The 26,274-nt window shown below is 38.1% G+C and overlaps 1 protein-coding gene across 5 annotated transcripts in view; it reads left to right on the forward strand.

Annotated features, from left to right (window-relative positions):
* The window catches only part of HERC2 (HECT and RLD domain containing E3 ubiquitin protein ligase 2), a 211,689-nt gene that overhangs the window by 60,667 nt on the left and 124,748 nt on the right, over positions 1-26,274 (forward strand). For all 5 annotated transcript variants that reach the window (XM_021075343.1, XM_021075345.1, XM_021075344.1 and 2 more), the window contains 7 exons: positions 4,157-4,357; positions 8,275-8,503; positions 8,627-8,751; positions 13,567-13,745; positions 19,098-19,282; positions 20,773-20,928; positions 21,589-21,774. In XM_021075343.1, coding sequence (XP_020931002.1) covers positions 4,157-4,357; positions 8,275-8,503; positions 8,627-8,751; positions 13,567-13,745; positions 19,098-19,282; positions 20,773-20,928; positions 21,589-21,774 — 1,261 coding nt within the window. The remainder of the gene's footprint in view (positions 1-4,156; positions 4,358-8,274; positions 8,504-8,626; positions 8,752-13,566; positions 13,746-19,097; positions 19,283-20,772; positions 20,929-21,588; positions 21,775-26,274) is intronic.

Below are 26,274 nucleotides of genomic sequence, written 5' to 3' on the forward strand. Positions count from 1 at the left end.
TCTCAGGATGTGTTCTCTTAGTGAATGTTCTGACCTTGTGCTTAAAAATAGTATGTATTTTACTCTTGATATATTTTTCCATTGTTGGGTGAAGTGTTCTATAAATGTCACTTAGGTCTGGTTTATTATCTAGTTTTTCTACATCCTTGCTGATTTTTCTGTTTGCTTGTTCTGTATTCTTTCTGCGATGGGAGGTGTTGGTCTCTCCAAGGATAATTGTAGATTTGTCCATTTCTCTTTTTGTTTCTATTGTTTTTTTTAATATTAATGCTTTTGATCATTATGGTAAAATATAAAGTGGCATTTAGTACATTCAACAGTGTTTGTTACCATCACTACTTTCTGTCTCCACAACTTTTTCATCATCCTAAGCAGAAACTCTGTACCCATTAAACAATAACTTTCCATTTCTTCTCCCCTCAGCCCTTGGTGATCTGAAATTTACTTTCGATCTCTCTGAATTTGCCTTTTTGAGTTATCTCATGTAAATGGAATCATATAGTATTTGACCTATTGTGTCTGACTTAATTTACTTAGCATGATGTTTTCAACTTTGATCCGTGTTACAGCATGTATAAGGATTTTATTCCTATTAAAGGCTTAATAATACTCATCTATTTATCTATTTCCCACATTTAAAAAATCATTCCTCCTTCAGTGGACACATGGGTTGTTTGTGTCTTTTAGCTGTTGTAAATTATGCAGCTATAAATATTAGTGTAGAAATATCTGGTGTAGACTCTATTAGTGTAGAGTCTTTGCTTTCAGTTTTGTTTTTTTTCCAGTATATATCTAGGAGTGGAATTGCTGGATCATTATGGTAACTATGTTTAAATCTTTGATGAACTGCCTTACTGTTTTTCCACATCAGCTGTACCAGGTATGCGCAAGGGTTTCAATTTTTCCACATCCTTGTCAAGACTGGTTATTTTCTTTTTTAAGAAATATTTTTTAAGGCCATTCCAGTGGGTATGAAGTGGTATCACATTGTGGGTTTTGTTTTTTGGTTTTTTGTCTTTTGTCCTTTTAGGACCACACCCATGGCATATGGAGGTTCCCAGACTAGGGGTCTAAAATGGTGCTGTTGTTGTCAGCCTACACCAGAGCCACAGCAACTCAGGATCCGAGCCACATCTGTGACCTACACCACAGATCATGGCAATGCCAGATCCTTATCCCCCGAGCAAGGCCAGGAATCAAACCTGCAACGTTACGGTTCCTAGTCCAATTCGTTTCCGCTGCGCCATGGTGGGAACTCCGATCACATCGTGGTTTTGATTTGCACTTCCCTAATGAAAAAGATGTTGAGCATCTTTGCATGTGCTTTTTGACCATTTGTTTATCTTTTCTGGAGAAAGGTATTCAAGTCCTTTGCCCATTTTTGAATCAGATTTGTGTTTGGGTCTTAATCCCTTATCAGGTATATGTTTTCCCCCCATTATGTGGTTTTCTTTTTATTATGTTAATAGTGGTCTTTGATGCAGAAAAATTTTAATTTTTCTTTTGTTGTCTGTGACATTTGTGCTATATATATCAAAGAAATGCATCATCATGTAGATTTTCCAGAGTCTTCTAATAGTTTCATAGTTTTAGGTTTTATGTGTATATCTTTGATCCATTTTGAGTTAATTATCATGTATGGTGTAAGTTAAGAGTCCAGTTGATTTTTTTTTTTTTTTTTTTTTGCAGTTTACCCAGCACCATTTGTAGAAAAGATTGTTCTTTCTGCAATCTTGGCACCTGTTAGAAATTATTTGACCACCTAAGGAAGGGTCTATCTCTGGGCTATTTTTTATTTCATTGGTCTGTAAGTCTGTCTTTATGCCAGAACTACACTGCTTTGATTACTCTAGCTTTGTAGTAAGTTTTGAAATAGGAATTGTGAGTCTTTCAGTCTTATTCTTTTTCGGGATTCCTTTGGTTATTTGGGGTAACTTGAGATTCAAGAGCAATTTTAGGATTCAATTTTTGTTTTATGTATTTTGAAGCTCTTTTGTTTGATGCATACCCCTTTGAGACTATTTTGTTGTCTTGGCGAATTGACCCTTCAGTTTTTATTCAGTGTCTCCCCTTTATCCTTCTTTTTCCTTGCTCTGAAGTTTCTTATGTCTGATTTTAATTTGGGTACTCCAGTTTTATTTTCATTTAATTAGTATTTGTGTATTATAACTTTTCCATCTTTTTATTTGAAAAAATTTTATGTCTATTTTCTAGTCCTTTTGCCTATCTCTTAAAATTTAAAATAATCTTGTCTACATTTGTAAAAATATCTTACTTGGACTTTGATAGGAAGTATATTCAACATGTTATCTGTTTATGGAGAATTCACATTTTTACTATATTGAGTCTTCTCATCTATCAAAATATTGTGTCTAAACATTTATTTGTATCTTCCTTGATTTCATTTATTAGTGTTTTCAGCGTACATGTCCTGTCCATGTTTTGTTAAATTTATATCTTTAAATTTTAACCTGCCTATCTCATCTATGTAGTGTTTTTCTTGGATGCCGTGTATAGCTGCACTTTTTAAAAAATTCTTGTCAATCTGTCTTTTAATTGGAAATTTAGATCATTTACGCATTTACTATAATTGTTGACATAAAGATTAGATCTTCAGCTTTACTGTTTGGTTTTTGACGGTTTTCTATTATTTGTTCTTCTATTTTACATCTCTTGTTTTTTGGGGAGATATATGTACATATTTTTGGCATCTCATTTAACTTTATTTTAATTTGACTTCTTTTTATAGGTTCTTAAATTTTTTTTTGTGGTTGCTGTAGGAATTTCTGTATACTACATAACTCTTTGCAATCTACTTAGAATCAGTATTTTGCTACCTTAATTGGAATGTAGAAACCTGTTTTAATTTTCAAGTGCTTGGAGATTTTTCCAGTTATTAACATCTGATTTATTCTTGTTGATTTCTAGTTCTGTTGTTGGTTTCTAGCTTAATTTTATTATGTTCTGAGAACGTACTTTATATGATTTCACTTTTTTAAATAGTTGAGAATTTTTTTATGACTTAGAATATGATTTATCATGGTGAATGTTCCTTGCATTCTTGAAAATTGTGTGTATTCTGCAGTTTGGGTGAAGTGTTTTATGAAGGTCATTTTGATGTAGTCCTTTTTTTTTTGTTGTTGTTGTTGTCTTTTTAGGGCCTCACCTGTAGCATATGGAAGTTCCCAGGCTAGGGGTTGAATTGGAGCTGTAGTTGCCGGCCTACACCACAGCCATAGCAATGCCAGATCCGAGCTGTGTCTGTAACCTACACTGCAGCTCATGGCAACGCCAGATCTTTAACCTACTGAGCAAGACCAGGGATCAAAGTTGCATCCTTGTGGGTATTAGTCGGGTTTGTTACCACTGAGCCGTGACAGGAACTCTTGTTTTGTTCATTTCTTTTAAATCTTTACTAATTTTATGTCGACTTGTTCTGTCTGTTGTTAGGAGGGTAGTTTGATATCTTTAATCATATATGTGGATTTATCTACCTCTTCTTTGATTTGTCAGATTTTACTTCCATGTGTTTTGTAGTTCTCTTGTTAGGGACATATACATTCATTATTGTTCCGTCTTCTTGTGAATTGACCCTTTTATCATTATATAATGACCCTCTCTAGCCCTGTTAGTTTCCTTCCTCTGAGGTGTCCTTTGATGTTAATATCACCACTTTCTGTCCCTTTACTAAGTAATTTTTATATTTTGATATTTAAGGTAGATTTCTTGTAGCTACTGTATAGTTGGGTTCTGTTTTTCCCTACATCCTGACAATCTCTTGTGTTTTTGTTGTATGTTCAGATTCATTTAATGTCTACCATTATTTTGTTTGTTCTCTTCTTTTTGTTCCTTTGTTGTTTCCTGACTTCTCTTGGGTTATTTTAACAGTTTTTAATATCCCATTTTAACTTACTGAGTTGACTAATTTTGATAGTGAAAAGATTTTTGAAAAACTTTTTACCTATTAGTGGCAAATGAGAAAGAAAATTGGAAGCTGTTATGTGATTTAGATAACTGTGAAAGTGCTTATGCATTTGGGACAGTTAGAGGGATGGATAACTAGTAATTTGAGGTATCTTTGTTATTTGCAATGATGCATCTCCTGTGGATAGATGAATATGTAGATTCATTTTAGGTTCTTGTGTTTCTTCCATAGAGTTTTGCTTGGTCATCTTGTTCGGAGTGGTCCATTGGTCTCCGCGTCCCTTTTGTGGTAGACATCTGCTCAATGACTTTTGAGCAGTTAGACCTCCTTCTGCGGCAAGTTAGTGAGGGAATGGATGGCACTGCTGACTGGCCCCCACCCCAAGAGAAAGAATGTATGGCTGTGGCAACACTGAATCTTCTACGACTTCAGGTATTCATGATTTCCTTTCCTCCCCACCCCTCGTAAGTATCTTAACATATTTGTAATGATGTTTATACATATTAAGGGGTATGGGTTTTAGCCTCTTAAATGAACTGCTAATGGAAATTTTCAAGTGTTTTAATTAAAGTAAGATTGTAATGGAGTTTATTGTGTATGGGGCTTAAAAAAAATCAGTCTAGTTATTTTATATTATCCTGGGAGTCATTCCCTGCATGCAGGTGAGAATGTATGTGGATTGCGTTATTACTGTTATAATCAGCTTGTTGTTTTCATCAGTTAGTCAGTCTTGAATTTACTGTTGTTGTGTGTGTGAAGTGACTGGATGGACAGTAAGTGATTGAGAATCCAGCTAAATGTGGTTGCTGGTCTCTCCTCTGGACTGAGGAGAGCTTCAGTCAGGAAGTTCTGTTTCCTCCAGTAGTACTTCCTCTTCCTCTCAGGGAAGGTTAAGGTTAAACATCAAAATAAGAAAAGCTACAAAATTTTTTTTCATTTCCTTTTTTTTTTTAAAGTAAAACTATAGGTGAAATCTTTGATTGCCATGTGTTTCTTGTAATTAAACTCGGTGACTTAATGTCAGAAAGTTTTCTCAACAATATAATTTTCCACTTTTATAACTTGAGGATTTCTGTGTGACTCATCATGTCTCACCTTCTGTTCTCTTGCCATTTTTGCTTTGGCTTCCACAAAGCACAGAAATAAACATAATGTTTAGTTGCAAAGTAGAATTATCAGAAATTTGGAGAGTACCTCTTTCTCCAGTAGTCTTCTGTAGGAGCTTATTTAGCAGAATACCTATGGTGTAGTGTCCCTGCCATGGATCTGCCCAGGTGGCTGTTGCTTCCCATGATCTTGCAGTGTTGTTGCTGCTCTGGACAGCTCTGTAGAGAAAGACTGTGTTACATGTGTTACTAACATTGAATTTAGTTTTGTGTAAGTTTGTTCATCATTTTATTGTTTGCCTTTGATCATGTTTCTAAAAATTTTTTCCTTTCCACATCCTTTTCATTGTTCATAAGTTTTAAAATTTGATTTTTGAACATTAATCTTATTATCAAAAATTTAAATATTTGTTAATGCTACAAAGTATTAAGTAATCAGTACTTCTCTTCTTTAAAAATATAGGGATCATAGGCTACATTAAAATTTAACTCCCCTTTCTACCTTAAGTGTTTTAATTGCTCTGTAGTCTGTTGTTACATTGGATCCAAGGCACAGTATTTTTTGTGTGTGCTAAAAGAAAAACACTTAATTGCAATGTGTAAGATAACATTCTGGTTTTAGATTTGTTAAGACATAAAAAAAATATCTCTTAGGATTGGTGAAATATAGTAATTATTTTTAAACTTTCCTTAAATTAATTATCATAATCATCATCTTTTTTTTTTTTTTTTTTTTTTTTTTTTTTTTTTTTGTCTTCTCGCCTTTTCTATGGCCGCTCTGACGGCATATGGAGGTTCCCAGGCTAGGGATCTAATCAGAGCTGTAGCCGCCAGCCTATGCCAGAGCCATAGCAACTCGGGATCTGAGCTGCATCTGTGACCTACACACCATAGTTCACAGCAACGCTGGATCCTTAACCCACTGAGCAAGGCCAGGGATTGAACCTGCAACCTCAGGTCGGATTGGTTCACCACTGAGCCACGGTGGGAACTCCATAATCATCATTGCTAAGTGGCCATACATACTAAGATATATATTCCTTTTTTTTTTTTTAAACCAATGTTTTGTCATTGTTGATTACATCACGTCCTTCCTGGGTACCCTTTTCAGTAAGTTTCTTTAAGGTCTGTGAGTTAACCTTGAAAAAACTCTGCTTCAGCACCTCTGGAGATAATTTAATGGGGCCTATCTTTTTAGGTTGTGTGTTATTTTATCAGTACTTCAAATAAGTACTAATATCTTCTGACCTTTACTCTTGCCAATGAGAAATCTTGTATTAGTGCAATTATTGTTTCTTTATAGTCAGTTTGTCTTTCTCTTTGCTAGCCTTTTAGATTTTTGTCTTTGTTTTGTAATACATTATGTTTAGGTCAGCATTTATTTTTGTACATATAATTTAAGATTATGATTCTCATTCACTCTGAGATTACTTATCTTTACTAAGTTTTTTTTAATGTAAAAATATTTTTATTATAGCTCATCTCTGTGAAGTTTTGAAAACTCTTCACTGTTTAACATTGTGATAGTTTTCTCCTTTTTATTTACTTTTCTCCTTTTCCCCTTGGAAAGTCCTACTAAATGTATGTTGAACTTTCTCATTTTATTTTTCCAAGTATCATAATTTCTTTGGTAGCTTAAAATCTCTTTTTATTTTTGTTTGCTTTTTAGGGCCACACCCATGGCATGTGGAGGTTCCCAGGCTGGGGGTCTAATCGGAGCTGTAGCTGCTGGCCTCCATCACAGCCACAGCAACGTGGGATCCTAGCCATGTCTGTGACCTACACCACAACTCATGGCAATGCCGGATCCCCGACCCACTGAGCAAGGCCAGGGATCAAACCCACATCCTCATGGATACTAGTCGGGTGTGTTTCCCCTGTGCCACAATGGGAATTCCCTAAAATCTCTTTCTAAATGCTCACTTTTTTAATCTTTCTGTTCTGTTTTCTGGATGGTTTACTTGATGCTGTCTTTCAATTCACAAATCCTTTAGTTGAACATTCCGTATTTTTGAATTGTCCGTTGACTTAAACTTATATGAGCATTGCTCTACACATTCTGAATCATCAAATCCTTATGCCAGCCCTCTGGGAAGTGAGGCCCTCCATCTGTATTGCACAGACAGGAGACATGGAGTTCAGGAACATTGCCCAGGTTAGGGACTCGGAGCACAGAAGTTTAGGGCTAGAACCTGAGTCCTATCCTCTTCACACCTATGCTTTGAGGTTTTTATTCCTATAGCTGGTTTTTGTTTTTGTTTTTTAACTCTCATAATTAATTTTTTTGGGTGTTTTCCAAGGCTTTCACATACCCATTATATTCTCATCTTCTGGGTTCTGTTCCTTCCTTGATTCCTAAATTTACATATTGTATGGATTCATTCTAGTTTTTATTGTTGTTGTTGCCAATATCTCCTTGGGTATGTTTTTTGCCTCTTACTCTGTGACTCCTGGTGACCTAATAAGACTGTCCTTTATGACTGTGAGGCCACCTTCAGGGGAGGGTTTGTGGGGTATCCCTTTGCCCTTGGCCATGGAGATGCCCTCAGAGGGCAGTTTTGTATTTGTGTCTCTGAGGTTCCATTGGTTCCGGGGCTCTAGATGAGTTTTGGTGTTCAATTCCTGACCTGTGATACCCATACCTAGGGGGTGGGTGTAAGTCTGATTTCACATCTGTTCACAGGGTAGGCTGGGTCTCTGATTTCCTGTGGGATTTCTTTGTCTCCAGAACTTTGTGTGTTGCCCTCAGGCCCTGGCTAGCTGACAGGAAGGAAGCTAGGTTCAGTGGGCTGCCCCAGGCCTTTTGTTTCTCAGAAGGCTTTGATCTGCTCTCAGAGCCCTGAACCATTTGGCTCCTGCTGTGTGTGTCCCTGTGAGTTTTGATTTGGCCCTTGAGGCATTTCTTTTGGTTATATTATATTCACTATTTCTGTGTTTGGTACAGATGGTTTGGGGTGGGGTAGGGGTTAATATTTTCACGTGTCTTAACCTCTTTGTTGTTCTTGAGCTCTTTCCTATTCATACTTACAGTTGGGTTTAAAAAATTCCTCTTACGAAATACCTTACTATGGATTCTTAGCTACTATCGGTAAAAAAATTTTAGTCTAGTTAAAAAAAAATACCTGTATTGGGAGTTATTTTATTTGAATAAAACTCAGTTTGCAGTATTACTTCATCTTTAATAAGATTTGAAAAGCACATGTTTTTAGGGCTTCTAAGTGAAAATTGTTTTTCTCCTTTCAGTTGCATGCTGCCATTAGTCACCAGGTTGACCCAGAATTCCTTGGTTTAGGTCTGGGCAGCATCCTTCTCAACAGCCTGAAGCAGACCGTGGTGGCCCTGGCCAGCAGTGCGGGCGTGTTGAGTACTGTGCAGGCAGCTGCCCAGGCTGTGCTGCAGAGCGGGTGGTCTGTGCTGCTGCCTACCGCTGAGGAGCGGGCCCGGGCACTCTCTGCTCTTCTGCCCTGTGCAGGTGGGCTTGGGCCAGGAGCAGGGGTGAGGTGGGGTGGGCATGGGAGGAGGTGTCGGGAGGGGGTGCTGGGACAGGGGGAATGATACTGACCTTAAATTGGCAAAAACACTTTCTCTTTTCCAGTTTCAGGCAATGATGTTAACATAAGTCCAGGTCGTCGATTTATGATTGATCTTCTTGTGGGCAGCTTGATGGCTGATGGAGGCTTAGAGTCAGCCTTAAATGCAGCTATTACTGCAGAAATTCAGGTATGGTTTTAGGAGTATGTGTGTATGAGCTGAAGGAAGCAATTTTACCTGCCAGTGAAACACCATGTTCATACTCATGAAGAAATAATAGCCTTTTGCCAGAATTATTAAAAAACTGAAGCATAGAACATTTAGTAACATCCAGATATTTCTGTAGTTTTAAAACTCTTTTATCTTACTCATTCAAAAAAATTGAGCCATTAATACTGTATATCAACTATAATAAAAAAAGTTATAAAATGCACTCATTTTAAATGTCTAATGAATTTGACATATACTGCAATCATAGTATAAATCATTTCCATCATCCTAGAGAGTGCCTTTGTGCCCCTTTGCATTTGAAGTTAGGACACTTTTCTCTCTCCCTCAGATGATGTTAATTTGCCAGTTGATTATTACAGAAAAGGAATCATAGTATGTACTTTTTTTTGTCAGCTTTATTTCCTTCTTCCTCCCTTTCTCCCTCCCTTCCCTCCTTTTAGCTTTATTTTTCTTGATAATGATTTATAGATTCACCTGTGTTGGATGTATTATTACCTTGTTTTTGCTGTTGAGGAGTGCTCCATTGTCTGATTATGAAATTATTGGTCTATCCATTGTCTGTGGACAGACATTTGATGATTTTGACTCTATAAAGCTGCTGTGATTATGCTGTATACAAATCCTTTAGTAAATGTGTATTTTTCTTTCTTGGGTAAATATTTTGAATTAGAATTTTCTGAATCCTAGGGTAGGTGTATGTTTATAGTTTCCCAAAGTGGTTGTGCCCTTTGCATTTGAACCTACCTCTTTGAGAGTTCTAGCCCTTCTTGACTTCATCAGTAGAAGGCAGGTCAGTTTTTACTTTTAGCTATTCTGGAGATAGGGTAGGGGAATGATTTGCATTTGCATGTGTTTATTGGCCATTCAAGCTTCTTTTGTTGCATTCATCATTTAATAGTTTCCAATTTAAAAACTTACACTGATAAAATTAGGTGAAGTGACTGTATTAAAAATGCTTTTGAAGATAGACTTATTGATTATATTGAAAAAATTAGAAGAAATCATATATGTACTGATGTTAATAACTATTATTCTTTGTGTACCTTATTATTTTCTAGATAGTATGCTGTTTACTTTGTTTTCTCTTTTAACCTTGTTAACCATGTTGTTGTTGTCAAAGGAGAATTAGTCAACCTAAGAAAGAAATGGAAAATTTTATTTGAGCCAAATTGAGGATTATACCCGGGAATAGTATCCCAGAGAGCTCTGAGAACTTTTTCTTTGAAGTCAAGGCACAGTTACTTAAGCTTTTTGAGACAGAGGGCTGTACATTCAATGATGTATTGTTGTCAGTTTACACAGTCCAGATCTAAGTGTCATTGTGACCCTTTACAAAATCAAGAAGGAAGGTTATCTTTTAAGGAGTCTTTTTTTTTTTTTAAGATTTTTATTTTTTCTATTATAGCTTCTTTACAATGTTCTGTCAATTTCTGCTGTATAGCAAAGTGACCTAGTCATTCATATATATACATTCTTTTTTCTCACATTATTCTGCATCATGTTCCATCACAAGTGACTAGATATGGTTACCTGTCCTATATAGCAGGATTAAGGAGTTGTCTTGTTGATGCTGGGAGATTATTGCTGTTTATGGTTGAGCAGATATTTATGCTGACAGGAAAGGGTGAATGATGTAGAATGCAGATACGCAGTGCACATTGAGGGGGAGAGAGGAGGTGAAAGGACAGAGAAAAGTTTTCTATGTTTAAATTTTTCTTGCCTTGCCATAAAATGTGAATTTTATTTTACATTGAATGGAAAAAGTCGTCTTAAAATTCCATTTTATAGATGTGACCTAAGCACCGCAGAAGTTGAGTGATTTGATAAGGTGTCGTGACCAGTGAGTGGCAGGTTTGCTGACTCCAGCTTCTTCTTATTCTTCCTGTGCCCACGTGTCTCAGTGTGACAGCTCACCTGATGGGAGCAGTGACAGCAAACAGGCAGAGGTGCCCAGTCCACATGTGGACCAGACAGTAACCTTGACATGACCATGCAGCATTTTTAGAAACTGTTAATTTAGTTAGCAAATGTTTATTCTTTGCTTTCTGCTGGAGAGCAGGACCGTAGGAGGGGGAGGTGGCCTACAGAGGTATGCAGATTGTGATCCCTGTGAAAATAATTAAGGTGCCTAAAAAATAGCCAGAAGGCCATTTGTTTTAAAACAAAAATGTTTTTGAAGCTACTGAAAGGCATAAACCAAATAACTCTCATCACTTATGAATAACCGTTGTTAATATTTTTGGTGTATAGTCTTCCAAACTTTCAAAAATGCAAAAATTTACTAATGATACTTCTTATGGTGCCAGAACTGGTCTCAGTGGTTTGTATCTTTTTCTCTCATTGGTGTCATATTGCTCTGTCTGTTTGTTCCATTGCTTTGGGGAAATCCGCTACATGGAAAGGAAATCATTTTTTTTTTTTTTTTTTAAGTTTTCTATTGACCCTTTAGGTTTTAGATATTTTTACCACTATGAATAGTTTTATATTACATTCTTGAAGTTATAAAAATGATTATTAGGAACAAGTTTTAGAAATGCAGTTGGATCCAAAGGACAGACAGCTTTCTGATCTGTGTTGCCTCTTAGCTTTAAGAGTGGGTGGCATTCGGAGTTCCCGTCATGGCGTAGTGGTTAACGAATCCGACTAGGAACCATGATGTTGCAGGTTTGATCCCTGGCCTTGCTCAGTGGGTTAGCGATCCGGCGTTGCAGTGAACTGTGGTGTAGGTTGCAGACGCGGCTCGGATCCCACGTTGCTGTGGCTCTGGCGTAGGCCGGTGGCTGCAGCTCCAATTCAACCCCTAGCCTGGGAACCTCCATATGCCACAGGAGTGGCCCAAGAAATAGCAAAAAAAAGACAAAAAAAAAAAAAAAAAAGAGTGGGTGGCATGGTTCCAATCCTACCACTTAGTCAAGGTCTTCATCCCACAACCCTTCAGGATGGGGAGGACTATTTGTATTTAGATTGTTTTGCCTTTTGCCATAAGAAAATAAAGCCCAGAAGGAAAAACTCATATGCTTTTTCACAGTAAATTTGATTACTAGAACAATGATTGGTACATAATAGGTCCTCAGGAATATTGATTGCATTATGACTGACAAAAGATAATACTTCTTTTAAAAATTTTTTTAAGTAACAGCTTTACTGAGATATAAATTATCTACTGGAAACTCTGTGCTTTGTGACAGTCGCTCCCCATTCCCCACTCCTCCCATCCATTGACCACCACTAATTTACCTTCTGCCTCCAGATATTTCCTTGTCCTGGGCATTTAATAAGTGGATGTATAAGTATGCAGCCTTTTGTGTCTGGCCTTTTCCACTTAACATAGTGTTTTCAGAGTTTAACAAGGTTGTAACATCCATGCTGTACTTCATTTTTTAGAATTGCTAAGCAATATTCCATTGTATGGTATAGCACATTTTGTTTATCCATTCATCAGCTGGTGGACATTTGGGTTGTTCCTTCCCTCTTCTAAGTTATAAATAATGCTGTGATGAACATGTGTCTATGGATTTTTATTTGGTCATGTCTTTATTTCTTATGAGCGTATGCCTCGAAGTAGAGTTGCTGAGTTTTATGATAACTCTGCGTTTAGTGTTTTGAGGAATGGCCAGAGTGTTTTCTTAAGTGGCTGTACCATTTTATGTTCCCTGTAGCTCTAGTTTCTCCACATCCTTGACAGTGTTTACTGCTGTTCTAGCAGATGTGATTTTCCCTGATGACTAATGTTATCGAACATCTTTTCATGTGCTCATTAGACATTTGTGTATCCTCTTTGAAGATATGTCTATTCAGATTTTTTGCTTATTTTTAAATTGAGTTATATTTCTTTTAATATTTGAGCTGTAAGAATACTTTCTCTATTTTGGATATTTCACATCAGGTGCATAACTTGGGAATATATCCTCCCATTCTGAGATTTATTTCTTCATGTTTACAAAGCAGATAGATTCTGCCTAGGTGATTATATTGGGTTTTGTGAGAGCTGGTAACAGGGATAAAGATTTCAGGAACTTCACAGATGGAGGCTGGAGACCATTGGCACTGGCAGCCTGACATTGGGTTTGTTGGACAATTATCTGTTTAGAAACTGAGCAACAGAGTGGTGTGATTTCCAAAGGCTGGGTGTGGGCCAGTGTCATCAGGTGTGTGAGTCAGGGGGACCAGGGCTCAGTCCAGGGTGCCTTCACACCTGCTGCTCAGATAACCAGTAACCTTGGAGATTCCCATTGTGGCTCAGCAGGTTAAGAACTCATCATCATCTCTGTGAGGATGGAGGTTCAATCCCTGGCTTCTCTCAGTGGGTTAAGGATTTGGCATTGCTGAAGCTGCAGCATAGGTCACAGATGTGGCTCAGATCCGGTATTGCTATGATATAGGCCAGCAGCTACAGCTCCAATTCAACCCTTAGCCTGGGTACTTCCATATGCCTCAGATGTGGCTATAAAAAGAGGAAAAAAAAAAAAAAATGGAGTTCCCATCATGTCTCAGTGGAAACAAATCTGACTAGTATCCAAGAGAACTCGGGTTCGATCCCTGGCCTCGCTCAGTGGGGTGGGGATCTGGCATCATCATGAGCTGTGGTGTAGTTACAGATGCAGCTTGGATCTTGCATTGCTGTGGCATAGGCTGGTGGCTATAGCTCTGATTTGACCCCTAGCCTGGGAACCTCCATGTGCTGCAGGTGTAGCCCTAAAAAGCAAAAAAAAAAAAAAAAAAAAGAGGGGGTAACCAGTAACCAGTAACCAGTTTCTGTTTCATGAATTACAGGATATTGAAGCCAAAAAAGAAGCACAGAAGGAAAAAGAAATTGATGAACAGGAAGCAAATGCCTCAACATTTCATAGAAGTAGGACTCCATTGGATAAAGATCTTATTAATACGGGAATCTATGAATCTTCTGGAAAACAGTGTTTGCCTCTTGTTCAGCTCATACAACAGCTTCTTAGGTAAATAGTATTAGATATATTTTAATAGGATGATGATTGGTTTTCATTTTAAAACAGTGAGATCAAATGCTAGGGTCTCAAATGTGTTTGGTCATTGAGGAAATACTCAGAAAATTACCTAGGATAGGATTTATGATAAAGAGCTGACTCTTTGTCATAAAGAGTTTAGAGTAGTTAGAGTATTTGAAGTAGAATTGCAGATTCTGAAGGTTTCTGCACAGGAGAAACTTCGAGTGTGATAAACATAGAAAGAGATTCTTATCCTTCTTAAGCAGGTAGATACACATGAAAATCATCATGGTAAGGTGTTTTTTTTTTAATCTGGTTGTGTCATTGACTTATTCTGTATATTATAGGTTTATATGTATTACTTTATAAGACAACATTTAAAAGCTGAAGTAAGTAAAAGAATGGTGAGTGTTATTTTCAAAGTGTAGATCAAGAAGAGGTAAGAATCATTCAGGGTCAGGATATAAACAGAGGCTAGCCTACACAGGGGATGAAGCAGTCAGACCCTGCTGAAAAATGTCACCCTGCTTGTCAGTGCTTTTCAAAAACCAAAAAAGTAGAGTTCCCTTGTGGCTAGCAGGTTAAGGAGCTGATGCTGTCATTGCTGTGGCAGGGGTTTGATCCCTGGCCCAGGAGATTTGACATGCTGCTGGTTTGGCCAGAGAGAGAGAGGGAGATAGCAAAAAAGCAAGGTGGTTTCTGACAAACATTTGTTAGACAATGAAAAGTGATTGCTCCTTTAATAACACAACTCTGCTGTGTGTAAACGTGGCTCCTGGCTTATTTTTTATACAGGGAGGACAGAGAGTCTCAGAGGGTTGGCTCAGGCACATAAGTACAGAGCAGTGGCAGGCAGTGTACTGGTGTTGGGTGGTCTGCCCTCCATACCTGGAAATGTCAGTATTTACTGGGCACACAGAGTTTTAAAAGAGGAGGTTTTAGAGCTAGTTACTTTCATAGATTTTAGTGAATGCTAATTAAAAAAAAAAAACACCTTTTTCTTGTTTTTTTCTAATCTGATGATGGTTTTTTAGTTTTTGCTTTTTAGGGCCGCTCCCGAGGCACATGGAGGTTCCCAGGCTAGGGGTCAAATTGGAGCTACAGCTGCTGGTCTGTGCCATAGCCACAGCAACGGCAGGATCCAAGCCATGTCTGTGACCTACACCACAGCTCACGGTAACACCGGATCCTTAACCCACTGAGCCGAGGCCAGGGATCGAACCCTCAACCTCATGGTTATTAGTCATATTCGTTACTGCTGCACTACAACAGGAACTCCGTGATGGTTTTTTTAAAATCAATATTCACACATTCTGATCTTCAGTAAAACAATTTGAAATATAAAGTGAATTAACTCAGTGTTGGTGGTAGTGAAAAGAGCTTTGGAATTGTTCCTAGAAAATTTCCTTTGTGACTACCCTTATGAAGTTGGCAGCTCAGATTCTTCCCAGTGTGGTAAGTGTGGGAGTAATAACAAGAGCAGTGTTTACATTGCAAGAGTTAATTAAGGATCAAGTGAGAAAATGGACATTGAGTGGTTTGGAATTAAAAGGTAAAGTTCTACACAGAAGTTTTAAAGCAAAAGTGTGTATCTCAAAAAGAGCTTTTCTGAGTGCTTGACTGCCCTTTTCTTGGCTGAGGAGGCTGTGTCTGGGCCCGCTGGTGTCGCTGGCAGAGAGCCAGTGCTGGGTTCTGTGACCTTGGTCCTGTGGTAGGTTACTGCTCTCGAGAGGGGCCACTCTCCTTCCCTCCTGCTTTTTCAGACTGTTTCCTTGGTGTGTAGAACCCTGTCCATCTTACCCACCTGCACCTGCGCTGTTCAGTCTGGCAATCGCTTGCCATGTTTGCCTGATAAACACTTGAAATGTGCCCAGTGTAGCGGAGACACTGAATTTTCAATTTTTATTAATTAAAGTTCAATTTTAAAAACTTAAGACTGGGAGCTGCCATTGTGGCATAGTGGTAACGAGTCCAGCTAGTATCCATGAGGAGGTGGGTTCGATCCCTGGCTTCGCTCAGTGGGTCAGGGATCCATTGTTGCCCTGAGCTGCGGTATAGGTTGCAGACATGGCTCAGATCCCCAGTTGCTGTGGCTGTGGTGTAGGCTGGCAACTATAGCTCCGATTCAACCCCTAACCTGGGAACCCCATATGCCATGGGTGCAGCCCTGAAAAAAAAGGAGTAAAATAAAAATAAAAACTTAATTCAGCTGTTAGAAAACTTAAAAGTATGTTTGGAATAACTTGGCCATATGAATTTACCTTTTCACTTCAGTCTTAAGTGTAGATCAAGTTTTTTTCAGTGAAAATTTAGTTATCTGAATTGAGGTGTGCTGTATGTGCAAAGTACACAGTGCCTTTGAAGATGTCATGTGAAAAACCTACTTAGATCTCATTGCTTTCTTTTTTTTTTTTCTTTTTAGAGCCACACCTGCGGCACATGGAAGTTCTCAGTCTAGGGATCGAATTGGAGCTACAGCTGCCAGCCTACGCCACAGCAACTCGGGATCCAAGCTGCATCTGCGACCTACACCACAATTCACGACAACACCAGATCCTTAATCCACTGAGCGTGGCCAGAGATTGAACCCGCATCCTCATGGATCCTAGTCAGATTCTTCAACTGCTGAGCCACGAAGGGAACTCCTCATTGTTTCTTACTGGTTTTATGTTGAAATGATAATATTTTCAATATATTGGAATAGATACATTATTAATACTGATTTCACATGTTCTTTTTATGTGACTGGTAGCACATTTTAACTTATACCTGTGACTCTACGCAGTACTTTTCTGTTGGACAGCACTCCCTAGACTGTCCTCATAGGTTATCTTTTAAACCTTCCTCTTTACTTTTGATCCCTTTGGCATATAGGGAGGAGTTGTCTCCACAGCAGGTTTATAATGAAGATGTACTTGTTTGGAAAACACAAAATAAAAACTGAAACATAGAAGTAAATAGTACCTTAAAAATTTTCAAAAAATAGAAAAAATTACATCTTCAGCTTTGTCACTAACAGAATGTCTATGATCCAGGCTCTTTTCATAAGCATAGATAATGTGCCCCTCCCCTAGCAGAGACAGACTTTAACATTTGTTTTTTTTACCTTGAGTGTTTGCAACTAAAGGAGACTCAGTATATTGACTTGGCTGTCACAATTGTTGAGTAATGTCCTATACAGATATAAGAGTTTTGGAGACATGTACTTATTCCTTGGAAAACAGGTTGGAGCAACTGCAGCTTGCCCAAAGTAAGCCATGGAACAGGTTTCAGAGTAATTCTTATGCTGGCAAAGAGCCACCGAAAACCGTTTTATTTGAAAATAGAGAGCTGTGAAGATATTTTTTTTTTTGTCTTTTTGCCTTTTCTAGGGCTGCTTCCATGGCATATGGAAGTTCCCAGGCTAGGGGTCAAATCGGAGCTGTAGCCGCCAGCCTACGCCAGAGCCACAGGAACTCGGGATCTGAGCCGCGTCTGCAATCTACACCACAGCTCATGGCAACGCCTGATCCTTAAGCCCCTGAGTAAGGCCAGGGATCTTACCCGCAACCCAATGGTTCTTAGTTGGATTTCTTAACCACTGTGCCATGACAGGAACTCCTGAAGATTTTTTAAATTACTGAACCCTGTCAGAATTGCACACTTTGATTATGGTTCTGAACTTTATATTAGGGAAACAAGTTAACATTTATATTGTATTTTATTACTGTCTTTTGCTCCATCACGTAAGGCATAAAACCCAGATTCTAGACAGTTTCTTCTATTGTACTGTGGTTATTAAGGCAGGTTATCGGCTTGTGGAGCATAAAGGTGAGGTGGACTGCAGACAAGGACCTGAGCGCCCACCTGCATTTTGTGTGCCTGGGAGACCCTTGTAGCTAAGGCTCCGTGCTGCTCTTTCTTTGCAACTCTGTGGATGTGAGTTCACCTGTATTTTCTGCTCCTGCTGTTTGTTCCTGGAATGAACCTTGGGGGTAGGTATGATCAACAGGTTCTTTACAAGCCTGCTGTTACATCATGAATCACAGAAGTGGAGCAGAATGCCTCTCCGTGGCCTCGTGCTGTGCAGAGGTCCCAGACTTGTTCCTCAGTGGCAGTGCCAGGTGCCGGCAGTTGGGCCTCACCCTCCTGGCTGGGCTGGGGCTGGGGTGGTGGAGCTACATTGACAGCATTTCCAGAACCAAGCTCTGCTTTGGCTCTTTTCCTCCACTACTTACTTCCTCCTTCTGTTCTCAGGACCATGGATCATGCCTTGTTCACCTGGCACTGAGATTGTCTGTGGGTGGCAGGGTCTTACTTAGTGTTCCCTGTGCCCTCTAATCTGCCTTCACACTGGCTTCAGAGACAAACAGGATGTCACTTTCTTTTCAAAACTCTGGTGACTCAGCATGGCAGAATCTAGTCCCAGCAGCCTGGCACTCCGTCACCTACTCTTGTTTTCCACTGTCCTTCCTTGTCTTGATCTCTGTGCCCATGTTCTCTGCATTCTGCTCATGGATCCAGACTATTTCATTTTTCCCCATTTACTTACTGATGGTTCATGACTCAAGTGAGATCCTATAGCTGGACTTGGATTCTTTCCTCTTTTCCTTGCTGCCATGTTCTGTGAGCATCTCTGACTCTGAGTTGTTCTATTTGTACCCACTCTGGTCTTCCTTTCTGCACTTTTTTTTTCTTAAAAGTTTATTTTATTGAAGTATAGTTGATTTACAATGTTGTGTTAATTCCTACTGTACAGAAAAGTGATTCAGTTATATATATTCTTTTTCATCTTCTTTTCCATTATGGTTTATCACAGGATATTGAATATAGCTCCCTGTGCTCTACAGTAGGACTTCGTTGTTTCCTTCCTATACTGTCTGAGCCCTGGGTATTGCCCACATGGCCCACCCAGGTGCTTACTTGCGTAGGTCTGAAGACAGACCTATGTGGCAGATGCCGAAATTTGAGTGGGTCTTGTCTTTAAGAACAGCATCATGTTTGTATTTGAAATACAACTTTGGACAAAAAAATAGTAACATGGTTATCTTTCCTTCCAAAGGTTTGTACAGGAGTTTTCTATCATTTTGGGCTGTTGCACACGTGCCATGGAGCACATTTGTAAAGCAAAGGGTATCATCTACCTTTTTTGTCTTTTGTGCTCCTCTGCTTGGTTTTGACTGAGGTGTTCTTATTGCACATACACGTGACACACATTTGAGGGGGAAGGAAGCCAGGTGCAAGTCACCTGGGTGTTTGATCTTTTTTTCTGATTTTAGTTTATGGTGTGAATTTTTTATACCTTTTTTTCCCTTTTTAAATAAACATAACGTTTAATTTTGCAATCCTCTTTCCCCTGCATAGAAACATTGCTTCTCAGACAGTAGCCAGATTGAAAGATGTTGCCCGTCGGATATCATCATGTCTAGACTTTGAACAGCACAGTCGTGAGAGATCTGCTTCCTTGGATTTGTTGCTGCGTTTTCAGCGCTTACTTATCAGTAAACTTTATCCAGGAGAAAGTGTTGGTCAGACTTCAGATATTTCTAGTAAGTCACTTAAATGTTAAAGTTTCTTGTGTGTATTTTGGGCTTTTTGTTGTTGTTGTCTTTTGTCCTTTTTAGGGCTGCACCCGTGGCATATGGAGGTTCCCAGGCTAGGGGTCTAATTGGAGCTGTAGCTGCCAGCCTACGCCACAGCCACAGCAAGCCAGATCCAAGCTGCGTCTGTGACCTACACCACAGCCCACGGCAATGCCGGATCCTTAACTCACTGAGCGAGGCCAGGGATCAAACCTGCAATCTTATGGTTCCTAGTCAGATTCGTTTCCACTGCGCCATGATGGGAACTCCTTTGGGGCTTTCTTATTTAGGCTTTTTGACATGCCTATTCTGCATGGCCCAAATGTGTAGTTCTTACACTATTAGATACACCAATTTGAGAAGGTTTCATTTTGTTTCCACATATTTGAAAAAGTGTTTCTATATTAGATGCATCAATAGTTTTTATTTTGTTGCATTAACATTTAAATCTTTAGACCTGAGAAATAGCATCTTTTATGTTCAAATTAGTCTTCTAGAAGATTTATCAGATTTATTTCACATGATAATAATGAATTGTTAAGAGAATGACATGATGTGAGAATGAACTGGTGACATAGCTTTTGTTTGTCACCCTGGGGAGCTAGCTGGGTGTAGTGGAAGAATGCATCATCATCGGAGGAAGACTGAATTTCAGTTACAGCTCTGATTTATTAGCTGCCACACACGGGACTAAGTCTTCTGGGGGCTGTGGGTTGCTCCACTCTTGCTGGGATAAGATGTGAGGGTGCCTGTGAAAATTAAAATAGGATGATATGTAAGTGCTCAATCTGTGCACAGTGTAGAGTAGAGCACTTTCCACAAGCTCCAAAGGAAGTGGCTGGCTCTGTAAGGTCGTTTTCTCTGCAGAAATGGAAGGGTCCACTGCTCTTGTTAATATTTTTATTGCTAATATTTTCTAAAATAATTTGGTTACTTCCTGAAAATAGTTAGGCACTTGTAGAGGATGGAGAATTTCAGGTTGAAATGGGTGTACCATTTCAGTCTGAAAGAGGTAACTCTCAATATCATAAGGTCACAAGGACTAAAAAAGCTATTAAGAGCCATGTAGGAGGAAAAGTTGAAGATTTTATGAGATTGAAGAATTTCCTAACTTTGTTTATTTGGAGTAATTTGTAGGCATTAAGACTGGGAACTTAGAAAGTATCTGTATATTGGATATAAAATTTTAGAACTCTTAAGTTATGACTTTAGTATTTTTCCAGTTTTTAGACAGTATATAGTACAGTGTATTAAAATCAATATAACCAAATTCACTGTTTCTTAAATTATGTGGTGAAAAAGGAGCCAAGGACTAAGTCAGGGTTAATCTATCCTGCCTTTGAGAAAATTATTATAGGTAAAAGTTGTATAGATGAGAGTAGAGTAGTGGAACAATGAAGTTTTTGACCAAGTAAATTTTCATTGTGCGAATGAAATTGTCTAAATCTTTCCTCCAGGTCCTGAACTCATGGGGGTTGGTTCCTTGCTGAAGAAGTATACAGCCCTTTTGTGCACACACATTGGAGACATACTGCCTGTGGCAGCCAGCATTGCTTCTACTAGTTGGCGGCATTTTGCAGAGGTGGCCTGCATTGTAGAAGGGGACTTCACTGGTACCTGTCTTCTTTCCTACCTGTGGGCATGTGTTTATTTTTGCAGATTGATGAGCTTTAGAATGTATCATTTTCTGATAAACCTGAATGCCTTTACTCCATACATCTAGTCCCGTTGCCCTTTCTGCTTTTTTTTTTTAGTTACTGACAATTCTATATTTAAGCAGCCAAGTATGAGATCACATCCCTGTAAATATAATTAGTGATTTAGAGTCACCACCATGATTAACACTTCAATAATGAGGTTAATGGTCTAATTTTATTTCAGCAGCATAAGAATTACTTGCCCCTTTTAGGACCTTAATACAGTCCCACATTGCTTAATATTTTTCCAAGTTAATTCTGTGACAGTAGAGTATTGAGTATTGAGTAGATTATTGAATCAACTTAGTTGAAAACAGTTTTCTGAATAAAAGACTAATACTTCTTTGTTGAAACAGTGATTTTGAAAAGTGTTTTTATGGCTCAGAGGGTTTTGTTTGATAATTATATTTGTTTCTTTTACAATGAAAGATAAATAATCCTGTAGAAGTATGCTGAAGGACATCGTTATTTTGTGATTTATCAGAATTTAAACATAATGCAAGCTTATAAAGTGGTTTTGTAGGATAAACACTTTTATTTAAATCCTAATGCCTTTTTTTTTCTTTTCAAATGTAGGCATTCTCCTTCCAGAACTAGTAGTGTCTATAGTCCTTCTGCTTAGTAAAAATGCTGGTCTAATGCAGGAGGCTGGAGCTGTCCCTCTTCTGGGTGGCCTGTTAGAACATCTGGATCGGTTCAACCACCTGGCACCAGGAAAGGAAAGGGACGACCATGAAGAGTTAGCCTGGCCTGGCATCATGGGTATGGCATCTTAACTTAAAGACTTTCCCTTAGGAAGTTTGTCCTAGTTTAACCTGTTCTTGCCTTTCCATTTGAGAGAATATTTGACAATGGAAGACCAGTTATTTCCATTTTCACTGATGGTTGTGTAAATGGAAAATGAAGATAATCCAAATAAGAGATTTGAGTTCTATTTAAGGAAAATTTTTCTGTTAGTACTGGTTGTTACATTCTGAATTGGATTATTTTAGAAAGTTTTGGAAAACTCTTTCTTGGGAGGTGGCTCCAGAAGGTACTCTTCAGGTGGTTGGATATGGTCCCGCTTTAGAGGCAGACATTGATATGGAAGAGCTTTCTAAACTCTTTAACGAATTTCCGTGGTATTTCTCATTGGTTCTGTCTTAATAATGGGAATGAAGCTTTTCTTCTCAAAATTTTGAGCTGTGATATTTTTGAATCTAAATCTAAGTAATCAGTCTCTGCGTGGTTATGACTTCTTGGATTCACAGAATTAATTGAGGTTTTGGTTCAACTTTCGTTCTGTAGGAAGGCTCAAGGAAGGTGAGCTTTTTCTTCTACCATTGTAGACTCTCAATTTTATAACATAGGAGCTTAAGAAAAAAAGTAACAATAGTCCTTAGGAAAATAGCCAAGCTTAGGATATTGAACTTAGTTTTCAGGATAGCTAATATTTTCAGCACCATTCATCAAATTTTGTGAACTTAAGGGATCATTTGTTATTTTTGTCTGCATAGTATATATGGTTGAGGGCATATAACTTGATCAGCAGTTCAAACATACTCATCTTAAAACCTTTTCTTATTGTGAAGTGTAACATGCACAGAAGTACCAAAAGCAGCTTGAGGATTGATCCCTGGGAAACCGTTTAAGGAGGACCCCCCCCAAACAATGTCTCTGTCTCCCTGAAAGTTTCCCCTTCCCAGGTTTGTGTACTTCCTGCTCCACTGCTTCTCTTGATCATTTTATGCATGTGCCCCATGACAACTGGGTTGTTTAAGCCTTTTATAAACTTCACACATGAGGTGTGATGTTTGTTGTAGGGTTTTCTTTGTAGATGCATATGAAGGATATTTTCTTTACATATGAAGGATGTTTTCTTCTGTTTCTGCTTTGTGATGAGGTTTTAGTTGTGAATGGATATTAAGTTTCATGAAATACTTTTTCTACATCTCTTGATGATCATAGTTTTTTTTCTTTTGTCCTATTAATGTGTGAAGTATTGATTTTTCAAATATTAAATCAACTTTTCATTTCTGAAATAAAAATACTTTGGTCATATTAATAGATGTTGCTGGTCTTGTGTTGTTGTTGTTGTTTTTTTTTACTAGTTTTGCATCTGTTTGTGAGGTTGGCCTGTAATTTTCTTGTAACGCCCTATAATTTACTGATAACCACCACTTCAGACTACCAAAGAAGCTATAATTCAGGAAGATGCAGCTTCCTTTCAATCCCTGTTAATTTCTGTTTACAATCTGTCAGCTGAAAATGCTAGCTAGTAGAGAGAAACAAGCTGATGGATCTGATTGTACAAAAACATAACAGCCATTCAAAGTTTTGGTGATCCATGTTGGCTAGTCTTTCAGAATGAGTTGGAGAATATTCTTTCCTCTTGTTTTTTGGAAGGAATTTGTATAAAATTGGTAGAGTAGGCCAATCATCTTGGTCTGTAGTTTGTGAACTTAAGGAGTCATTTGTTATTTTTGTCTGCATACTATATATGGTTGAGGGCATATAACTTGATCAGCAGTTCGGACATACCTGATACCTTTTTTTCCTACCAATTTTATTGATAAGTATTGACCTACAGCACTGTATAACTTTAAGGTACTTAAGATAATGATTCAATTTATATATATAATGAATTGATTATCACAGTGTTTAGTGACTATCAATCTCTTCAAATAAATAAAAAATTAAAGAAATGGAAATTTTTTTTTTCCTTGTAATGAGAACTCTTAGGATTTACTCTGTCAACAACATATACAGCTCTGTTAATTTATCATGTTACATCCCTAGTACATATTTAGCCTATAAGTTTGTACGTTTTGACTGCCTTTATCCCATTCATCCTCTCCTTATCCCCGACTTCTGACAACCACAAATCTGATCTCTTTTCCTATGAGTTTGTTTGAATGTTTTTGAAGTATAATTGACCTACAACACTTAGTTTTTGTTACGCAGTATAATGATTTGATATTTCTGTACATTTCAAAATGATCATCACAATAAATCTAGTTATCATCTGTCACCATACAAAGAAGTTACCTAATTATTGACTGTGTTCTCCACACTACATTTGTTATTAGCGTGACTCATTTCTTTTCCAACTGGAAGTTTAGGTACCTCTTCATCTCCCTTATATGTTTCTTTCCTCCCCTAACTCCTGTCCCCACTGGCAATCACCTCTTTGCTCTCTGTATCTAGAACAATGTTTCTCTTTTGTTCTGTTTGTTCATTGTTTTTCAGATTCCACATGTAAGTGAAATGATATGTTATTTATCTTTCTCTGTCTGGCTTATTTATCCATAATACCTCCTAGATCCATCCCTGTTGTTGCAAATGGCAAGATTTCATCCTTTCTTATAGTTGAGTAATATTCCATTGTTTATATATGCAACGTATAGTCTTTATCTGTGCATTTATGCTGGGCCCTTAGGTTGCTTCTGTATTTTGGCTGTTGTCAATAATGTGGAATTCACCATAGGGGTGCATATATCATTTCTAATTAGTGTTTTTGTTTTCTTTGGTTAGATACCCAAGAGTGGAGTTGTTGGAGCTTTTTAGTTTGATGTAGTCCCATTTGTTTACTTTTATTTCCCTTGCCTAGGACACATGCAGAAAAATATCGTTAGGATCAATGTCAGAGAGTACACTGCCTTTATTTTCATTTATTTTTTTTGCTTTTTAGGGCCACATCCAAGGCATATGGAGATTGCCAGGCTAGGGATCGAATGGGAGCTACAGCTGCTGGCCTACGCCACAGCCATAGCAACCCAGGATCTGAGCCGTGTCTTCGACCTACATTACAGCTCACAGCAATGCTAGATCCTTAACCCACTGAATGAGGCCAGGGATTGAACCTGCAACCTCATGGCTCCTAGTTGGATTCATTTCTCCTATGCCTGACAGGAGCTCCTGTATTTTCTTTTATAAGTTTATGGTTTAAGGTATTACATATAAGTCTGTAATCCATTTTGAATTTATTTTTTTCATGGTGTAAGAGAGTGGTTCAGTTTGAATCTTTTGCATGTGGCTGTCTAGTTTTCCCAACACCATTTATAGAAGTACTGTCTTTTCCTCATTGTGTATTCTTGCCTTCTTTGTTTTAGATTAATTGCCCAATAAGAGTGGGTTCATTTCATCATTTCATCCATGTGTCTATTTTAGTTTCAATATCATACTCTCTGGATTACTGTAGCTTTGTAGTATAATTTGAACAGGGAGCATGATACCTCCAGCTTTGTTATTCTTCTTTTTTTAATTTTCTTTTTATGACTGCACCTGCAGCATATGGAAGTTCCCAGACCGATGCTACAGGCACAGCAATGCTGGACTGAGCTGCAGCTGTAACCTATGCTGCAGCTTGTGGCAGTGCTGGGTCCTTAACCTACTGAGGGAGGCCAGGGATTGAAACTGCATCCTTAGGGCACTATGTTGGGTTCCTAACCTGCTGAGCCACAATGGGAACTCCCACCTTTGTTTTTCTTTCACAGGATTGTTTTGGCTATTTGAGGTCTTTTGTGTTTCCTTAAAATTTTAGAATTATTTGTCCAAGTTCTGTGAAAAATGCTGGTTTTTTAAAAATTGATGTACAGTTGATTTACAATATTTATGTTTCAGTGATTCACAATTTTTAAAGATTATACTCTATTTGTAATTATTATAAAATGTTGCCTATATTCCCTGTGCTATACAGTATATCCTTTTAGCTTATTTTATATATAGTAGTTTGTACCACTCAGTCCCCTATCCCTATCTTGCTTCTCCTTCTTCCTCTCTACCACTAGTAACCACTAGTTTTTCTCTACATCTGACCCTGTTTCTTTTCTGTTATATTCAGTAGTTTTATTTTTTAGATTCCATGTATAAGTGATATATACATATTTGTCTTTTACTCTCTGACTTATTTCATTAAAGCATAATACCCTCTAGGTCCATCCATGTTGTTGCAAATGGAAAAATTTCATTCTTTTTATGGCTGAATAGTATTCTGTTGTATGTATTTTTATATACGACCTCTTTATCCATCCATCTGTTGATGGGCACTTGGTTGTTTCCACTTTTTGGCTGTTGTGACTAATGCTGCTGTGAACATGGGTGTGTAGATGTCTGAGTCCCCACTTTTACTTCTTTTGGGTAAGTGTTCAAAAGTAGGATTGCTGAATCATGTGGTAATTCCATGTTTAATTTCTTAAGGAATTGCTGTACTGTTTTTCACAGCAGCTGTACTGTTTTACATTTTCATGGTCAGTGCACAAGGAAAGGTTCTAATTTCTCTAC

This window comes from Sus scrofa, chromosome 15 (assembly GCF_000003025.6).
Source record: "Sus scrofa isolate TJ Tabasco breed Duroc chromosome 15, Sscrofa11.1, whole genome shotgun sequence".
Lineage (NCBI taxonomy): Eukaryota > Metazoa > Chordata > Mammalia > Artiodactyla > Suidae > Sus > Sus scrofa.